The sequence below is a fragment of the Callorhinchus milii genome, unplaced genomic scaffold, assembly GCF_018977255.1.
Source record: "Callorhinchus milii isolate IMCB2004 unplaced genomic scaffold, IMCB_Cmil_1.0 Scaffold21, whole genome shotgun sequence".
Taxonomy (NCBI): Eukaryota; Metazoa; Chordata; class Chondrichthyes; order Chimaeriformes; family Callorhinchidae; genus Callorhinchus; species Callorhinchus milii.
In genome coordinates this window covers 9,171,240-9,188,976 of record NW_024704762.1, presented here as the reverse complement: position 1 = coordinate 9,188,976, position 17,737 = coordinate 9,171,240, and the positions used below count along the sequence as shown (strand labels likewise).

General features: G+C 44.7%; 2 protein-coding genes across 4 annotated transcripts; one reads left to right on the top strand and one right to left on the bottom strand.

Annotated features, from left to right (window-relative positions):
- Nucleotides 1–5,966: 5,966 nt before the first annotated feature.
- Nucleotides 5,967–7,475, bottom strand: LOC103182048 (protein S100-A2-like). Of its 3 annotated transcripts, none has more exons than XR_488272.2 (3): nucleotides 7,417–7,475; nucleotides 6,670–6,849; nucleotides 5,967–6,235 (listed from the first exon to the last, which is right to left on the bottom strand). XR_488272.2 is itself a non-coding variant. In XM_007898900.2 (2 exons), exons 1-2 carry the CDS (start codon nucleotides 6,811–6,813, stop codon nucleotides 6,068–6,070), a joined length of 312 nt encoding a protein of 103 aa, XP_007897091.1. In that variant the 5' UTR covers nucleotides 6,814–6,849; the 3' UTR covers nucleotides 5,967–6,067. The 3 variants fall into 3 exon arrangements, 1 of the variants encoding a protein (XP_007897091.1); XR_488273.2 differs by having other exon boundaries at nucleotides 7,359–7,445; XM_007898900.2 differs by lacking the exon at nucleotides 7,417–7,475.
- Nucleotides 7,476–8,294: 819 nt separating this feature from the next.
- On the top strand, nucleotides 8,295–9,422 carry LOC103182047 (protein S100-A1-like). The gene is given in 3 exon segments (NM_001292931.1): nucleotides 8,295–8,324; nucleotides 8,608–8,768; nucleotides 9,130–9,422. Coding segments are annotated over 2 exon segments (309 nt in total). The 5' UTR covers nucleotides 8,295–8,324; nucleotides 8,608–8,630; the 3' UTR covers nucleotides 9,301–9,422.
- The last annotated feature ends 8,315 nt before the right edge of the window (nucleotides 9,423–17,737 follow it).

Genomic DNA, 17,737 nt, shown 5'->3' with positions numbered 1-17,737 from the left:
GTTTCCAGATCATTTCACAGGTAAGAAGCCAAAGGCGAAAACAGGGAGTGGCTGGTTTGTAACTTGATGTGTCTTTCTCTCAGAGTAGTTCTGCAGCTCTACTGTTTGTTTTTCGAAAGATAATTTCTTTTCCTTTATTATTTTAAAGTGTCTTGCGTATTGGTTAGAGCGTTCACCCCGCAAACCAGAGGAACCGGATTTGATTCCCGAGCAGGGCGAAACTTTGGGCAAGTTTCCTTACTGTTTACCTCTGTTTCCCTAGCAGTAATTAGGAACCCAGTTGTTAGTCGATTGGCGGATCATTTTTCCAGGTGTAATAATCCCTTCAAGAAAAAAATAATAATAATTTGGTCGTTCAATCCACGACTGTTTGTGGGACACTGCCGTGCGCAATTGGCTGCCGCATTTCGCCCACAAAACAATCAATTCACTTTACAGTACACACTGTGAAGCGCTTTGAGACGTCTCGAAGACGTGATAAGGTGCTGCATCATTATTGCAAGAATTATTATTATTATTTCTTTTAAGAGCTGAGGTTTTTTTTTAATGGACTTAACTTGTACATTTTATCCACTTTTTTTGCAGGGTTGAAAATCTCTGATATGTCTTTGTTCCGCTGTATATTTACTTATTTCTGTTTCTCAGGAGAAGTCCTTTCGTTATCAGTGACTCTGGCTGGTTAGCCTTTCTCTCGCACCCCCTCCCCCCGACAGCTAAGTTACCAACTGGTTAACTTTACCTGGTTGGCAGCTGAGTCACGCGAGGATGGGGAGGTTTGACCTGGGCTGATTTACTTAACCTCAGGCTTCTTGAGATGGGCCTTGAAGAGGGAGGGGGAGAGGTGAAGGACTGTGGGATGGAGTTCCAAAGGGTGGGGGCAGAGAGGCTGAAGACCCGACCACCCATCGGTGGGGTAGGGCGGGCTGGGAGGGGGACATCGAACAGGCTGGAACCTGCTGAGTGGAGGGAGTTAGTAGGTCACGGTTGGCAGGTCTGCTGGCCGTTAAGAGGACAGGATGGGGGGCTTGGGTGCCATAAGTACCCTCCAAGGCGGAAGGACCTGCCAACACTTGCCATCAAGGGTCACACCTTTATGGGTATTTGGGGCAAGGTACAGGATGCCGACCATTGAACCAGATCCCAGGAGAAAATTGGAGACTCCAGCAGTTACCCCAATGTACAGTCTGGGATCCCCCCAAGCCCTGGGCTCTTACCAACCTGCGCCTAATACTCTCTGGAATTAGGTAAGCAGGATGCATCCCTCCAGAGAGAGAGAGAGAGTGCGGATTTTCATGTGTAGGTGAATTCTCAGTTTGGTTCGGATACTCTTAAGCACGGTGATGGGTTCCCGCATGTGTCAGGCACTCAGCTGGCCAACAAACAGGTGAGGAGATGGGGCGGGTGGGGGCTGGGTGGGGGGCGAATGGAGAGAGAGAGAGAGAGTGAGAGTGAGAAATGTTCTAACTTTGCTGTTATTCTGCTTTTACTCCCAGTTAATCTTGCTTCAGGGAATCTCACAATGTCCCACGAGCCAACAGTGGTGGAAAGCTCCATCGTGAAGCTGATGATCATTTTTAAGGAGGCGGCTGGAGCAGAAGTCAGAGATGGAAAGACACGCTACTCTCTGGACGTGAAAGAGCTCAAAGCTCTGCTCCAGAGCCAAATCCCCAACTTTTTGAAGGTAATGAGGAACACTGACAGTGCCCCCTTGTGACACCAGCTGAGCATTCCCTTGGCTTGCCTGTTGCACAGAACAGGAGCCTCCTACGTTCGATGCCTACTCGGTTAACCCGCGAGAGAAAGTCAGATAAATAATAATAGTTGCACGCAGCAGTGAGCGTCCCACAAACGGTCGTGAATTGAGCGACCAAATTATTATTTGTTTTTAGAGGAATTAGTAGGCTCGGAAAAGCGATCCGCCAATCGACAAACATCGGGGTTCCTACTTACTATTAGGTAAACAGAGGCGTGCTTGGAGTAAGGAAAGTTGTCTAAGGTTTCACCCCGGGAATCAAAGCCAGGACCTCTCGCTTGCGAGGCGAGAGCGCTAACCACTACGCTACGGAAAACCAGACAGCTGTTCGTGTGCTGAGCGGTTAAGAACTTTCACGAGGAGCGAGAGAAAACCATCTAACACTTCTCTTGCTCTGCCTTGAAAGGGTGCATCAGCAGCACAGATCGAAAGCATCTTCTCCAAAGTGAATTACAACAAGAACGACGGTGTGGATTTCTGTGAATACATGGCGATGCTGACCAAACTGGCCCTGGAATCTGACACAACCTTGGAGGCATAGAAACGGAGCTAAAGAGAGAGCGAGAATACCCTGTATGGCAAAGTCTCTGTGTAATGGCATGGACATGTGAGGCCTCTTGTTAATCTGGTTCTAAATAATAAAATAAATAAGCAATAATTAACTGGATCTCTGTTCTTCATTTGCCGGTGGGAGATTTCAGGAGGAAATTGAGTGCTTCCTTACACTGTCAGTCAAATAAGAAAATAATAATAAGAATAATAATCCTTGCATTTGATAGACCGCTTCATCATGTTTTCAAGACATCTCAACGCGCTTCACAGGATACACTGCAAAGTATTTTGCACTATAAAGTATTTTTACTAATTGCAAAGAACAATTGCAATTAGCTACACTCCCCCCACCCCCATATGTGTCATCTCAAATATCCTCAGACACGTTGCCTGTTATACCCACTTCCTTTTTTACGCCAATTTTACACCTTTCACATCATGAGGATGTCTCACAAGATCCCATGTGTTTTAACCTTTGAAACCTTTAACCCTTTCTCCCTCTCCCCCCCCGCCCCCCCAAAAGGTCACAGGTCATTAAATGTGGGCCAATTACTCACTGTCACTGCCCCCACCCCCCTCCTCCAGCCATTTACACTCTGACACCCCCTGAGACCACAGTCGGAGACTTTCTTGTCAATGGGAATAAATAAAGGCAAATAATCTGCAGCAAATGGGAGAAAATTACCCCCAGAACCAACATCCTGTCCACTGTGTCTGGTCACACTTCCTTCATGTCCATGGGGGGAGGGGTGTGTGATCAGACACACTTCCTGTTCATGGAAGTGTGATCAGACAGACTTCCTGTTCATGAGGGAGGTGTGATCAATGTACTTCCTGTCCAGGGTGAAGGAGGGAATCACCTGGTCAGGACAAGCTACCTTTATATAGTGCCTTTCACATAGAGTAACATCTATAATAATAATCATCGTCCTTCTCTCTGTGGGCCTCACAAAGATGGTGAGGTTGGAAGGTGGTGATCATTGATATGGTCAAAGAAGTAGTTTCTTTTCTGAAAACTCAAGGGACTGGGAGCTCTAAAATCTGAGGATCCAGCAAGCAGAGCAGACCATATCCTCAATTTTATTCCCCTCGCTCCCAGCTCTTAGCTCGTGTGTTACATCGGGTGGAATCATATATGATTTTTTTTTCCTGAACTACCACTTATTTCACTTTCTGAAACAAGTGATAGAAAGAACATCTGTTTTATCCTGAACTCTAGTCTTTTGTTGACAGAATCCTGTAGACTGTAATAATCTGTAGTCATTTTTTGGGGTTAGCCAGGTGTCTGACACATGTGGAAACCCATCGCTTAAAAGTATAATAATAATAATCCTTGCATTTTATATAGCGTTTTTCATGTCTTTGAGACGTCTTAAAGCGCTTCACAGAATATACTGTAAAGTGAATTTGACTGTGTATTTTGTGGGCGAAACACGACAGCCAATTGCACACAACAACGTCCCCACAAACAGTCGTGGATTGAAGGGACAATTCTATTATTGTTTTTTTCTCTCTTGAGAGGTATTACCAGGGGTGTGGAGCAAGGAAACTTGGCCAAGGTTTTGCCCTGCCGGGAATCGAACCCGGATCTCTCCCTTGCGAGGCGAGTGTTCTATCCACGGTATCCAAACCAAACTGAGAATTCCCTGCATCCCACCTACACATGGAAATCCTCAAAATAGATTGTTTGAATGGAATGCGCTCTCTCTCCCTGGAGTGACCCGTCCTGCTTACCTAATTCCAGAAAGTATTAGGTTGGCAAGAGGCAAGGCTTGGGGAGAGCCCAGAGTGTGCGCTGGGGTAACTGTTGGCGTCTAATCAATTAAGACCACATAGCTTGCCGTTGATATCGCTGTGTGGCAAGCTTTCCCGCTGCTTTCCCAGTTAGGACCACCCTTCTGATTAGGGCTTTGGGTTGCAGGGTTAACAAAAGCTGAGTGAGATGACTCCCACTTCTGTGATAGGTTCGCCAGTTGGAAGTTTCCAAACCCGTGTCTGTGCCGGAAGGAAAGCAGATATTGCCTTTCACCTGGAGAACGGTAGAGGGAACAAGCGAGCAAGGAAATGTTTCACGGTTTAAAGTAGGACCATTCCAAATATCAGCAGTTGGTGTCAGCCTCGTTCAGGGTCAGAAACAACAACAACAACAACAAGATTACATTTGTATAGCGCCTTTCACATCGGGAGGACGTCCCAAGGTGCTGGACAGAGTGCAGCATTTCAGACCCGAGCTGGGGTTGGGGGGGGTCGGGAGAGAAGGGGAAGGGCGGTGGCCAATGGCATGGTCGAAGAGGAGGGTCTTGAGGTGGTACTTGAAGGAGATTAAGGAGGGGGCGAGGCGGAGTGATTGGGGGATAGAATTCCAGAGGTTGGGGGCAGAGTGGCTGAAGGCTCTCCCCCCAATGGTGGGGCAGGTGGGGCAGGGGACGTGGATCAGCCAGAGCCGGCTGAGGGGAGGGAACAGGCAGGTTGGTAGGGGGTTAGGAGGTCGCAGAGATGGGGCGAGACCATGGAGGGCTTTGTAGGTGAGGACCAGGATCTTGAACTGGATCCTCTGAAGCATAGGGAGCCAGTGAAGTTGGGCGAGAGTTGGGGAGATGGGATCACGCAGTTTGGTGCAGGAGAGGACATGGGCGGCAGAGTTCTGGATTATCTGCAGCCTGTGGAGGGAGGAGTTGGGAAGGCCGACACCCAGGGCATTTGCATAGTCGAGCCTGGAGGTGTTGAAGGCATGAACAAGAGTTTCAGTGCCTGAGAGTGAGGTAATGGCGGAGTCGGGCAATGTTATGGAGGTGAGGGAAGGCAGAGCGGGTCATGGCTTGGATGTGGGGGAAAAAAGACAGTTGAGGGTCGAACAAGACCCCAAGGTTCCTGACTGGCTTGGTGAGTTGTAGTGTGCAACCATGGAGGTTGATGTTGCCAGAGCCTGAGGTGCAGAGGCGCTGGCGTGAGCCAATCAGGAGGGCCTCAGTCTTGTTCACATTCAACTGTAGGAAGTTTGCCCTCATCCCGGACTTGATGCCTGACAGGCAGTCTGTCAGGACAGCAGTGGTCCTGGAGTTGACGGTGGAGGCAGAAAGATAGAATTGGGTGTCATCCACATACACTTGGAAGTTGACCCCATGTCTACGGATGATGTCACCAAGATGGAGCATGTAGATATCAAAGAGGAGACAAGGACAGAGCCCTGGGGGACGCCAGACATGACAGTGCGGGGGCTGGAGGAGAAACCGTTAGAGGCAATGAAGTGGAGATAGTGAGAGAGATAGGAATCGAACCAGGCAAGGGCAGATCCATGAAGATTGAGTAAAGCGGAGAGGCGGTGTATGAGGATGGAATGGTTGACAGTGTCGAAGGCGGCAGAGAGGACAAGGAGGACAGTTATGAGTTGACATCCCATGTTATGTTAGGACTTGAGTTCTGCTGCGTCCTCAGATTATTTTTTTGAAGGAATTATTACCCTCGGAAAAGCGATCTGCCAACTGCCAATCTTGATCTAAGGGGATCAGGAAGGGATTCGGACAAATGAAGGGGGGAGAATGAAATTTAGGTGTTATAACTGCAATCACAAAGCTATGAGTCGCCATGTGATTGAACGGGGAGCTCAATGCTCCAATTTACCTTCCCCCCCGCCCCCCAAAAAACCCGAAGAGGCTATTCATCATTGAATAATTTTTATTGAACTGTCCAATTAGGTCAAACAAAGCAATACAGTAACAGGTGAACCATGTTTGATGAGCTACCGAAGCAGAGTACAATGGATCACTTACATTTCTGTTTAGTTGGGATGGGACACCCCTGCAATTTGCTGCTCTTCAATACCATGAGGACGGTTAACAGGTTTATAAACTCCACAAAAGTGATGATTCCATCCTGATTTGTGTCCAATATTTTCATGTGTGATTTCATCTTTTCCAAGTGATCTGGTGCCTGAAACATAGAGTACAAGAAAGTCACACTATTTCTGCTGCACATGTGACAACAATCCTTGCATTTGATATAGTGCCTTATCATGTCTTTGAGATGTCACAAAGCGTGAACTAAAAATGTGTGAACTAAAAAAAGAAATCCTCAGTCTCAGGCCAAAGTGAATGGACACGATAGTTCTTGGGCAAAACACGGCAGCCAACTACACACAACAGTGACCGACACTCAGTGGATTGATTTGGACAGATTATTACCTCCGGAAAAGCGATCTGCCAATCGAGTAAGAACTGGGTTCCAACTTACTGCTGGATGACAAGAGTCGTGTGGAAAGTTCTGCAATGTTTCGTCCTGCCCGGAATCGAACCTGGGTCCTCTCGCTTGCGAGGCAAGTGCTACATACTAGTATCTAACGTAGCTGTTTGTAAAAACAAAATTACCTGAACATTGGCAAACAATTCCTTTTCGAGCAGTTCTTTAGCTTCTGAATTGGTCAGAGTGTTTTTGCAGCCAGCATAGTTACGAAAAATATCAACGATACCCTTCATCAGCTTTTGGAGTTCAGAATGCTCAGCAAAAGACATTTCGGTGATGATAAGTGCAGAAGTGACTGGGGTCAGCTAGAGAGGGGGAGAAAGGGAGAAATAAAATAACACTTTCAAAATAAAATGTCCACCAAAGGCGGTCGGCAGAAAAAGATAAAAATCAAAAGCCAAGAATTCTCAGAACTTACAAAAAAATGATTTTTTTAAAAAAAAAAAATTTCAAACCAACGGTGATTTAATTGAAGCCAATCCAAGTCCACAAAAAAAGATTGGCGAAGGGGACGGAAATGAGTCACTGAACCGTAAAACTTTACATTTAAAAAAAAATTAGGATTAAGACACATTTCTCCTCCTCCTCCCCACACTTTTTTAAAAAGAATAAAAATGAAAGAAAAGTGAAATTTTTTTTAAGAAAAATGATTGAATCGAATACGTATAAAAAAAAAGACTTTTTTTTTAAAACAAAGAAAACATATGTGGTATTGGTTAAAAAAAATCTTTGAAAAAAGAGAATCAACTCATCATTTATCCAAAAAAAACAATATATATATATATATGTTGATCGTACATATATCTATATTTACGTTTATCTCAGACAGTATCTGACGCTGTTACAGAAGAGAAGGATCAACTCATCACCACCTTGAAAATGCAATGAAGATGTTCAGCTGCTCAGTAAAAGTCATCTGTTTTGTGCCCCTTTATACAGCTGAGGGTTGGGGTCCACCCATTCTCCGCCCACAAATATTACCCAACCCCCATTGGTCCTTTACGTAAAGTGGGGCGGGGTCTGAGCCCCAAAGGCACGCCCATTTATGGAAGACCACCCCCTCTCCCACTAGCCGCTCCCCTCCAAGCCACCCGGGTAGAAAACTCAGAATTGGAGTTAAAAATGGGAAGGTTTCGCCCCCCCCCCCACCCCCCACCGTTCTTGAAGAGAAAACGTTTCCCCCCAAAAAAATTTATTTTTCAATATATTTTACAGAGATGTTGCTTTGCTCGTTCATAATTAATAATAATGATAATAATAATCTCTGCATTTGATACAGCGCCTTATCACGTCTTCGAGACGTCTCAAAGCGCTTCTCAGGATTATACTGTAAAGTGAATTGATTGTACATTTTTGTGGGCGAAACGCGGCAGTCAATCGCTCACAGCGACGTCCCCACAAACAGCCTTGGATTAATATCATTTTCATTAACATAATTGGTATAATATTCCTATAATCTAATAAACAATACTGTATTATATGAATGTAATATCATTTATTCTGTGATATAATTTATATTAATATTATTTATAACAACAAGTAAAAAGTTTCAAAACTTTTTAACAAACTTTTCTCATTTGAGTACAATTGGAAGGCGGGGGGTGGGGGGGGGGGGGGGGGGTGGGGCGAGGACGGTGGGCGGAATGGATCGGCCCATCTGTGTGACCAATGATGGTGGGAGACCCGAGGAGTAGGTGGGGTTGAATCCATCTCCTGTATATAAGGTGGAGGCAGTGCCTATTTCAAACTCACCAGCTCAACAACTTCACTGTACTGTTAGGTAAGAGTAAGTGAGAGCAAATGAGTTAGACGTTGGATCAACTCTTAGTTCACAATTGGCTGATGCCTTTGAACCGACCGCTTCAATTTTCCAGGGATTCGTAATTTCTGTTTAATAAGGATACGTATTGACTGTATATTTAGTTGTTTAGACACCACCTTGGGACGTCCTCCCGACGTGAAAGCCGCTATACAAATGTAATTTGTTATTGTTGTTGTTTTGCAAGCTTGAAAGTGATTTTGTTTTTACCTCCCACCCCTTCTCCATGTCGCTCTCTCTCTAGTGATAATCTGCAATCTGACCACAATGTCTCAGCTGGACAAACTGATGGACAAGATCATAGATCTGTTTCAGCATTATGCTAAGAAGGAAGGATGCATCTACACTCTGAACAAAGCGGAAGCTAAGGAATTAATCACCAAGGAATTTTTGGGAGAGTGTAAGGTATGTTTTGCATTAAAAATTAACTGATGATCCATACCCCTGACCGTCCAGCACCTGGGAACATCCTCCCAACGTGAAAGGCGCTTTACAAATGTAATTTGTTGTTGTTCTTGATGTAGTGTAGTGGTTAGAACACTTGCCTCGCAAGCGAGAAGACCTGGGTTCGATTGCCAGGCAGGGCAAAACGTTAGCCAAGTTTTCTTACTCCATACGTCTCTATTTACCAAGTAGCAAATAGGAACCTGGTTGTTAGTCGATTGGTGGATCACTTTCCAGGGGTAACAACCCCTTCAAAAAAATAATAATGATAATAATCATTTGGCACTGGTGCTGCTTTCTAACCTCTGTCTTTTGTGTACAGGAAAAAAACACACAGCAGAAAATGGAGCAATATATGACACAATTGGATAATAATCAAGATGGTGAGGTGTCATTCATAGAGTTCATGAGTCTGGTCTCCATCTTCACTGTATTCACAAACTACGATTTAATGGGATGTCAGGTTCCTGCACCACCAAAGGGAAAATGCTGAAGCCATTCTATTGTAGATGGCTGTTGGTAGCGTTTCAAACGTTGTTCATTGATGTCTGCAGCTGTCATACCTCTTTCTTGTTCTGACCCTTATGACAGTTCAATAAAAGATGTTTAACTGTTGAATTTTCTCCTCGTGCTTTTTTCCCCCATGTGTAAAGTCGCACTCGGAGTTAACATTAATATAATAATAATAATCCTTGCATTTCATACAGCCCCTTATTCGTCGTTGAAACGTCTCAAAGCGCTTGACACTGTGCACTCACGTGGGGAAAAAGAATCAGAGACAAATGAAATGGTCTGCTAGAGCGTGAACCCAGTCAAAAACGGTATCACTTTGAAAGGGAATTAAACCTGTATTTCATGTTTGAATTAACGGTGAAAACATCTCAAGTAGAACTGGAAAATTCCAAACAGATTTGCGTCCGCACCCATTCTGCTCACTTGTCAATCCATTCATTCAAATGGATTAACTGGCTCATTGGTAGTAATCTTGCCTCCGAGCCAGAAGGTTGTGGGTTCAAGTCTCCATGAAGGAACTTGTAATTACATAGTCTCAGATGACACTCCAATGCAGTGCTAGGGGGGTGCTGCATTGTCGAAGGTGCCATTCTTTGGATGAGACATTAAACCAAGGTCCCATCTGCCTGTTCAGGTGGACATTAAAGACCCCATATCACTATTTCAAAAAAGGAGGGAGTTTCTCTCTCCTGGTGGCCTGGCCAACAAATCCCCAAAATAAAATTGGGACACTCAACCCATGGGGGTTTAAACATCAATTCGCTGAGACCAGATTTTGCTCCAAGATATTATCCTGGGTTAAATGCTAGTTGTTGCTTTTGATGCTGCAAACCCATTGAGGAAAGACCTATTTTTGAGAAAACATAATTAGATAGCATAGAGGGAGCTTTACTCTGGATCTACCTCATAATGATAATAATCTTTGCATTTGATATACCATCTTATCGGGTTGTTGAGACGACTCGAAGCACTTCATACAATAGGCTGTAAAGTAAATTGTGGGCGAAACGTGGCAGCCAATTGTTCACAGCAGTGTCCCACAAACAGTCGTGGATTTAGTGACCAAATTTTTTTTCTGGGTAAACAGAAGTTGGAGTAAGGAAACACTTCCAAGCCCAACATTTTGCGCTGCCTGGGAATTGAACAAAGGTCCTCTCGCTTGTGAACCAAGTGCTCTAACCAATCACAGAAAGTTAGTCCTCAGGTGCAGCAGCAATTAGGAAGGCGAACGGTATGTTAGCATTCATTATGAAAGGATTAGAGTATAAGAGTTGCTGCAACTGTATAGGGCCCTGGTGAGACCACACCTGGAATACTGTATGCAGTTTTGGTCTCCTTAAGGAAGGATGTACTTGCCTTGGAGGAGGTACAGCGTAGATTTACTCGGTTAGTACCAGGGATGAAGGGGATGAGTTACGAGGATAGGCTGACCAATTTGGGCCTATAATTCTCTGGAATATAGAAGAATTAGAGGGGATCTTATAGAAACAGATAAGGTCATCAAAGGGCAATGATAGAGTAGATAGTGGGAGATTGTGTCCCCGATTGGAGAAACTAAAACCAGGGGTCACCACCTTAAAATCAGAGGCAGCCCTTTCGCACTGAGTTGAGGAAGAACTTCTTCACTCAAAGGGCAGTGAATGTATGGAACTCACTACCCCAAAGGGCTGTTGGCGCTCAGTCCTTGAACATATTCAAGACTGAGATAGATAGATTCCTTATTGCAAAAGCGATTAAGGGATATGGGGATAAGGCAGCGTCAGATTATTAGATAGTGTGTGTGGGTGTGAGAGAGACAGTGTGTGGGTGTGTGAGAGAGATGAAGGGATATGGGGGTAAGGCAGGGTCAGGTTATCAGCTGGAGTTAGATTAGAAGATCAGCCATGATTGAATGGCAGGGCAGGCTCGAAAGGCCGAATGGCCTCCTCCTCCATGTTATGTTATGTTATACTGCACCTGAGCTGGGAGACCTGAACAATGTTAGTGGGGATCAACAATAATAGCCTGTGCTTGGCGCTGGCATGTTCAACTCATGTCAATGAACAATTTATTCTAAAGCCAGATTCTTTTAGTTAGGCCTGGGAGAACAAGTTTGAACATTTCTCTTGGGAGAGGGAGGGAATCAGAGAGATAAAATAGCGCCCCGCCCATAGAAAGATATAATGACTGCTTTTATTGGGCTGACAATACCTGTGTATAATTGCTTCCTTCTCCTAGCACATTGATACTGTCACCCCTTTGATTGTAATTTAACACTGAAACGAACATTTGTACTAAATGGTGGAGTAGGACTGACGGGTTGAATGGCCTTGCTCCTTCTAGGAATGGGGTTCCGTAGCGTATTGGTTAGAGCAAGCGAGAGAACCCGGGTTCGATTCCCGGGCAGGGCGAAACGTTAGGCAAGTTTCCTTACTCCACACACACGCCTCTGTTTACCTAACAGTAAGTGGGAATCCGGATGTTAGTCGATTGCAGGATTGCTTTCCAGGGATAGAATCCCTTCAAAAGAAAAAAAAGAAATATTAATAATAATTTGGTCACTGAATCCACAACTGTTTGTGGGGCACTTGGCTGCTGTGTTGCCCCCAAAATATAGTCAATTCGCTTTACAGTATATTCTGTGAAGTGCTTTGAGACAACTCAACCACGTGATATGGCACAATATCAAATGTAAGGATTATTATTATTAATAAAGATCCCAAAACATGAAGCCTTCTCTTGTTTTGGGTAATTTTCTATATTTCCATTACTGCATTAAGTGAGCGAGTCCGTGTGACTTGGCAGCACAGTTGGTAAAAGCACGAGAAACAAGCTGCAAATGTCACAGAAGGCTTTCTTTATTGACAAGAATTTCACCCAAACCAAAGGAAATCAACAAGACAAATAAAAGAAACATATCATGTGTAAACCCCGATGTGCCACAAAACTGCCCTTTTTGTGTAGACTTGAGACGAGACCTTCAGTCAACGATCTCAGGACACTTCAGATGCTATTGTCTGTGCAACCTTTCAGGCCAAGATTTGGTTACAGTAGAATAAAAAATATTATAATAATAATGACCAGATTATTTATTTATTTTTAAGGGTTTGTTACCCCCGGAAAAACGATCGCCCAATCGACTAACGACTGGGTTCCTACTTACTGCTAGGTAAACAGAGGCGGGTGTGTTGAGTAAGGAAACTTGCCTCAGGTTTCGTCCGACCCGGGAATCAAATCCGGGTCCCCTCACTTGGGAGGCGAGAACATTAACTAATACACGAGAGCGCTAACTAATACCCACAGGACTGCACAATCTTTCCAAAATCCGAGAACGCTGCAAATCCTTCTTGCTGATTTCACTTTTTAAAAAAAAACCTTTGAATTCCTCATTCTAAAGATGTCACTGGTGATTGTACAGTTCAGAGTATGCGATTATCTTGTTAAACAAGTGTGATTTGTTGGCACCGTGGGCGACAGTGTGGAAGCAAGCCAACAGGTGATTTTTATGCAAAGTAAGACTGCAAGCACTCAAAGAAGTAAGAGGAACTTTCTGAGAAAAACATGTCTTAACGTGGTCAAACCTGCAAAGATTGAGTGGAGGATTCCAACCAAAAAAATTACATCAAATGATACTTCATTGCAAGGACGCTCTTAACGTTTCGGATTTTTTTCAATGCGTTTCTCAGGTGCTATGAGCTTTTTTTTTATATGCAGAAACTCATTGCCATGCTTGAGAGCCTCCAAACCAAGCTGAGAATTCCATGCATTGCACCCACACGTGGAGACTACAGACACAGACTGCTGGAACGGAATGCACACGATCTCCCTGGACAGGTTCATCCTGCTTGATCTAATTCCGGAAAGTATTAGGCATAGGTTGGTTGGCAAGAGCCAAGGTTGGGAAACCCCAGAGTGTTTCTTGAGGTAACTGCTAGAGTCTAACCAGCTAAAACCGCGTAGCTTGCCATTGATATCCCTGTCTGGCAAACTTTCCCGTTGCTTGTCCAGCTAGGACCATCCTACCCATTAGGGCTTTGGCTGCAGGATTACCAGTTGAGCGGGAGGATTCCCTGCCCCCAGTGACTGGTTTGCCCTTCCAGGTCCCACCAATGAGCCAGGTTGGGTTGTGCTGCGGTCAGCAGTGTCCTGGAATACTGCGGACCTGCCTAGCTCGGGAACGGGACTAGAGACCGCCTCAGGGGACTGGCTCGATTCCGACATTCTATTGACAAGCCTGTCACCACGGAGCCATTTCAGCCCTTATCCGCAGGGAGGATAGAAAGCTCATCGGGTTAAACACACTCAGCAGCAACAGGGTTTAGCTGTGCCTACAGGATACGTACACGCATACACAATTCCAGCACAGGAGGTTATTTGGCCCATCATGGCTGGCTCTATGAAAGAATCATCCACTGGTTCCACTCGGGGAGAGCAATCAGGACAGAGCGGAGGCAGAGCCTGCGCCTAGCGATCAGCATAAAAGGAGCGGCTGAGGTAAAGCTACTGTCGGCCCGACGAAAAAAGAAAAAGTGACTTCATTTTTCAACAGCAAAACCGAGGACAAACATCGGCAAACTGTCAGAAACTACAACACTGACGGCAAATTAAAACAAGAAAAACAAAAAATAAAAAAAATATGCCCCCGATAGTGTAGCACTCTCAAACCAGTACTCTGTACTGGTGGGTGTGTCGGTGACTCGAGGTCACAGATTCAAAATAGTCTCTAAAAGAAGCCGAGGGGAGGGGAGAAGACGTTGCTTCACGCAGCGAGTTGTTCGAATCTGGAACCCATTGCCTGAAAGGGCGGTCGAGGCCAATTCCATAATTACTTTTAAAAACGCGGTGGACGGGTATTTGAGGAGGACGGGTTTGCAGGTTATGGGGAAGGGGCTGGAGTGGGGGGGGAGCTGACATTAATTGCTCTATTCAAAGAGTCGGCACAAACTCAATGGGCCGAATGGCCTCTTTTTGTGCTGTACGATTCTATGATTCTGTGATTCTGTGATTCTCCTGCCTTTTGCCCAAACCCAGCTTTGCGAGAGTTAAAAAACAACATTCTAATCCTCGCATTTGACACAGCGCTGTAACACGCCGTTGAGACATCTCAAAGCGCACCACAGAACATATTGTAAAATAAATTGACTGTGTCATTTGTCTGCGAAATGCAGCAAGTGGTTGACACTGAGCAGAGTTCCAACAACAGTAGTAAATTTGAGTGACCAATTCTTTTTTCCCCCCCCTGGATAAACAGCAGTAAACACAGAGTAAGGAAACTTGCCCAACGTTTTGCCCTGCCTGGGAATCGAACAAATGTCCTCTCGCTCGGGAGGAGAGCGCTCTAACCACTAAGCTACAGGTCTACCCAATGACCTGGGATTGTTGGGTGAGTAGTGCAAAGGGAGCTTTACTCTCTGTTTAATCCATACTGCACATGAGCTGGGAAACCTGAACAATGTCAGTGGGGATCAACAATAAGTAGCCTGTGCTTTGGCTCCAGCACCTCACTTGGCCTCCTCAGCCCAGAGTTCAATACCTTCTCAGAGTTTGACGATTGGCCTATGGATTTGCGCTTCGGGTAAATTCAGCCGATTCTGTGAGAAGCACAAAAATAATTATAAGGATAGATGCAGGGTGTGTCTCTCGTTGGCTGCCATCTGCAAAGGATTAGAAAGGAATCATTGTGCACAGACAAATGAGCGGGAAGAATCCGTGCCATCAATGACCTGTCTGCTCTTACAAGTCCTGTTGATGTGGGGTCCCTGTCGTGGTTAAGCAAGTTTTCTTTCTCGACAGACACACGCACATGCCACAATAGAAATATCTAGTCAACACGGCTCACACAAACATAGCACAGCACTGGGCAATCCAGCCAACCCACCCTTGGGAAAAAAAACTTTCTACGATACTGATATTCAGTGACTTTCGTTCAACCAAAACAAACAATCCAGTTCTGCAAAAATCCACGTCTCTGAGTTACAAAAACATGTTCATATCGCCAGAGGGTCTTCTGTTACCCTAGTAACTGGAAAATAAACCATTCCGTCCTCTCTGAAAGGCTTATATTGTCTTTGCTAAACGGTCCACTGACAAACAATACATGACATTTATTTGCCCGTGTGAAGTGCACTGTGGTTCGCTGATTGCATTACTTCATTGCAAAAATTCTTGCATTTGATACAGTGCTTATGGAATCATAGCATCTTACAGCACAGAAGGAGGTCTGTAGCTCAGTGATTAGAGCACTCGCCTCGCGAGCGTGAGACCTGGGTTTGATTCCCAGAAGGGCGAAACGTTGTTAGTGAATTTGCCGATCGCTTTTCCAGGGGGTAATAATCCCTTCAAAAAAAAATAAACATAAATTGGTCACTTCAATCCACGACTGTTTGTGGGACACTGCTGGGCGCAATTGGCTGCCGCGTGTTGGCCACAAAATATACAGTCAAATCATTGGAGTATATTCTGTGAAGCGCTTTGCGATGTCTCAAAGATGTGATAAGGTGCTATATAAAATGAAAGGATTATTATATTATAGATGGAGGCTATTCAACCCATTGTGCCTGTGCCGGCTCTTTGAACCAGTTGACCGCTCCCCACTCCCCCATTTTTACCCCATCTGTGCTTGGCTCTGGCCTGTACAACTCACCTCAGCTCAACAATTTATTGTAAAGACAGATTATTTTAATTTTGCCTGTGAGAACAAGCTTGGATATTCCCCTGGGGAGAGGGAGGGAACCAGAGAGATACCCCACCCATGGAAAGATATAATGACTGCTTTTATTGGGCTGACAATATCTGTGTATAATTTTTCCCGTCTCCTGCACACTGGTGCTGCCGCTACTTTGATTGTAATTTAACATTGAAACGAACATTTGAACTAACAAAATGGTGGAGTAGGATTGACGGGTTGAATGGTCTTACTCCTTCTGGGAATGGGGTTCCGTAGTGTATCGGTTAGAGCAAGCGAGAGAACCCGGGTTCGATTCCCGGGCAGGGCGAAACGTTAGGCAAGTTTCCTTACTCCACACGCCAGATAGTAATCCCTCAAGAAATAAACAATAATAAATTGGTCACTTCAATCCACGACTGTTTGTGGGACACTGCTGTGCACAATTGGCTGCCCCGTTTCACCCACACAAAAAAATATAGTCAATTTACTTTACAGTATATTCTGTGAAGCACTTTGAGACGTCTAGAAGAATTATTATTATTATTTTTAACTCCACTGTAACCAAATCATTGCCTGAACGGTTGCACAGACAACAGCATCTGAGGTGTCCTTAGAATGGTGACTGATGGCCGGGTCTAAAAGGAGGGCCTTGAAACGAGTCTTGAATGAGGTGAGGAAGGTGGACAAGGTGAGGCGATTGTGGGATAGAATTCCTAAGTGTTTCCAACAGGGTTTTGCTTCGAGCCAGTGTCCGTTTAGTTTATATTCAAGCTTAGTGTTGAATATAATTTCCCTATTTGGGGCACAAGAGTTTTGCATACTCTTCCCAGTCCCACTAACACCACACCTGAAGTGTGTCTCTCGTGGTGTTGGTGATGCAAAGAAGAATTACAGTATTTTGTGAGTGGAGTGTTCCTTTCCTCTCACTCCTCTAACACAGACCTTAGTTCTTTCACACGAAGACGCAGTCTGGTTCTAGTTACACTGCATTCAAAACTTGGCTGAAAACAGAGTACAGTCATACTGAAATTTCATTGCCTCATGATTTCAGAGGGAGGTGCGTCTGGAAACCCACCCAAAAAGGCAAATTTCTCCTGGTGTCCTGGCCAACAACCTCCGAGCTGAAGTTGGTCATTCACTTAATGGTTGTTAGTGGGATACTGCTGTGTGCGCAAATTAGCAGACCTTTCAGCTGGCGGGTGTGTCGGTAATCAGATGACGCTGATTTAAGATAATTGCCAAAAGAACCAGAATGGGAATTGGATAGGTACTTAGAAAGGAAACATTTGCATGCTATGGGGTAAGAGTGGGACGAGTTGGTAGCTCTTTCAAAGACCCGACACAGGCACGATAGGCTGAATGGCTTCCTTCTGCGCTGCAAGATTTGGATTCTATGAACAGAATTTCAGCAAATAACAACAAACCTTCGAAATGCATTTTTGAAACGCTATACGTTTTATTTCCTCGAGTCTCAGTAAAACAAAGTTGCTCTTTTTTTAAACGTAATCCAATTTTTCTTCAGGGTGCTGGTCATGTTTTGAATATCTGCCAGGGCACAGAACAGAAGCTTTTTCAAGACTCTACTATAATAACGATGTACCACACCTTAAATCTACCCTCCCACACGAAAAAACTATTTAGAAAATTAAGGGCTTGGTGAAATCCTTCTTGACTGGATCTGTATCTCATGTTCTGGGAAAGTGATTTAACCGCTGAACACAAGGACTGCACCCAAATACACCAACCACAACAAGATTCCATTTATAGAGCG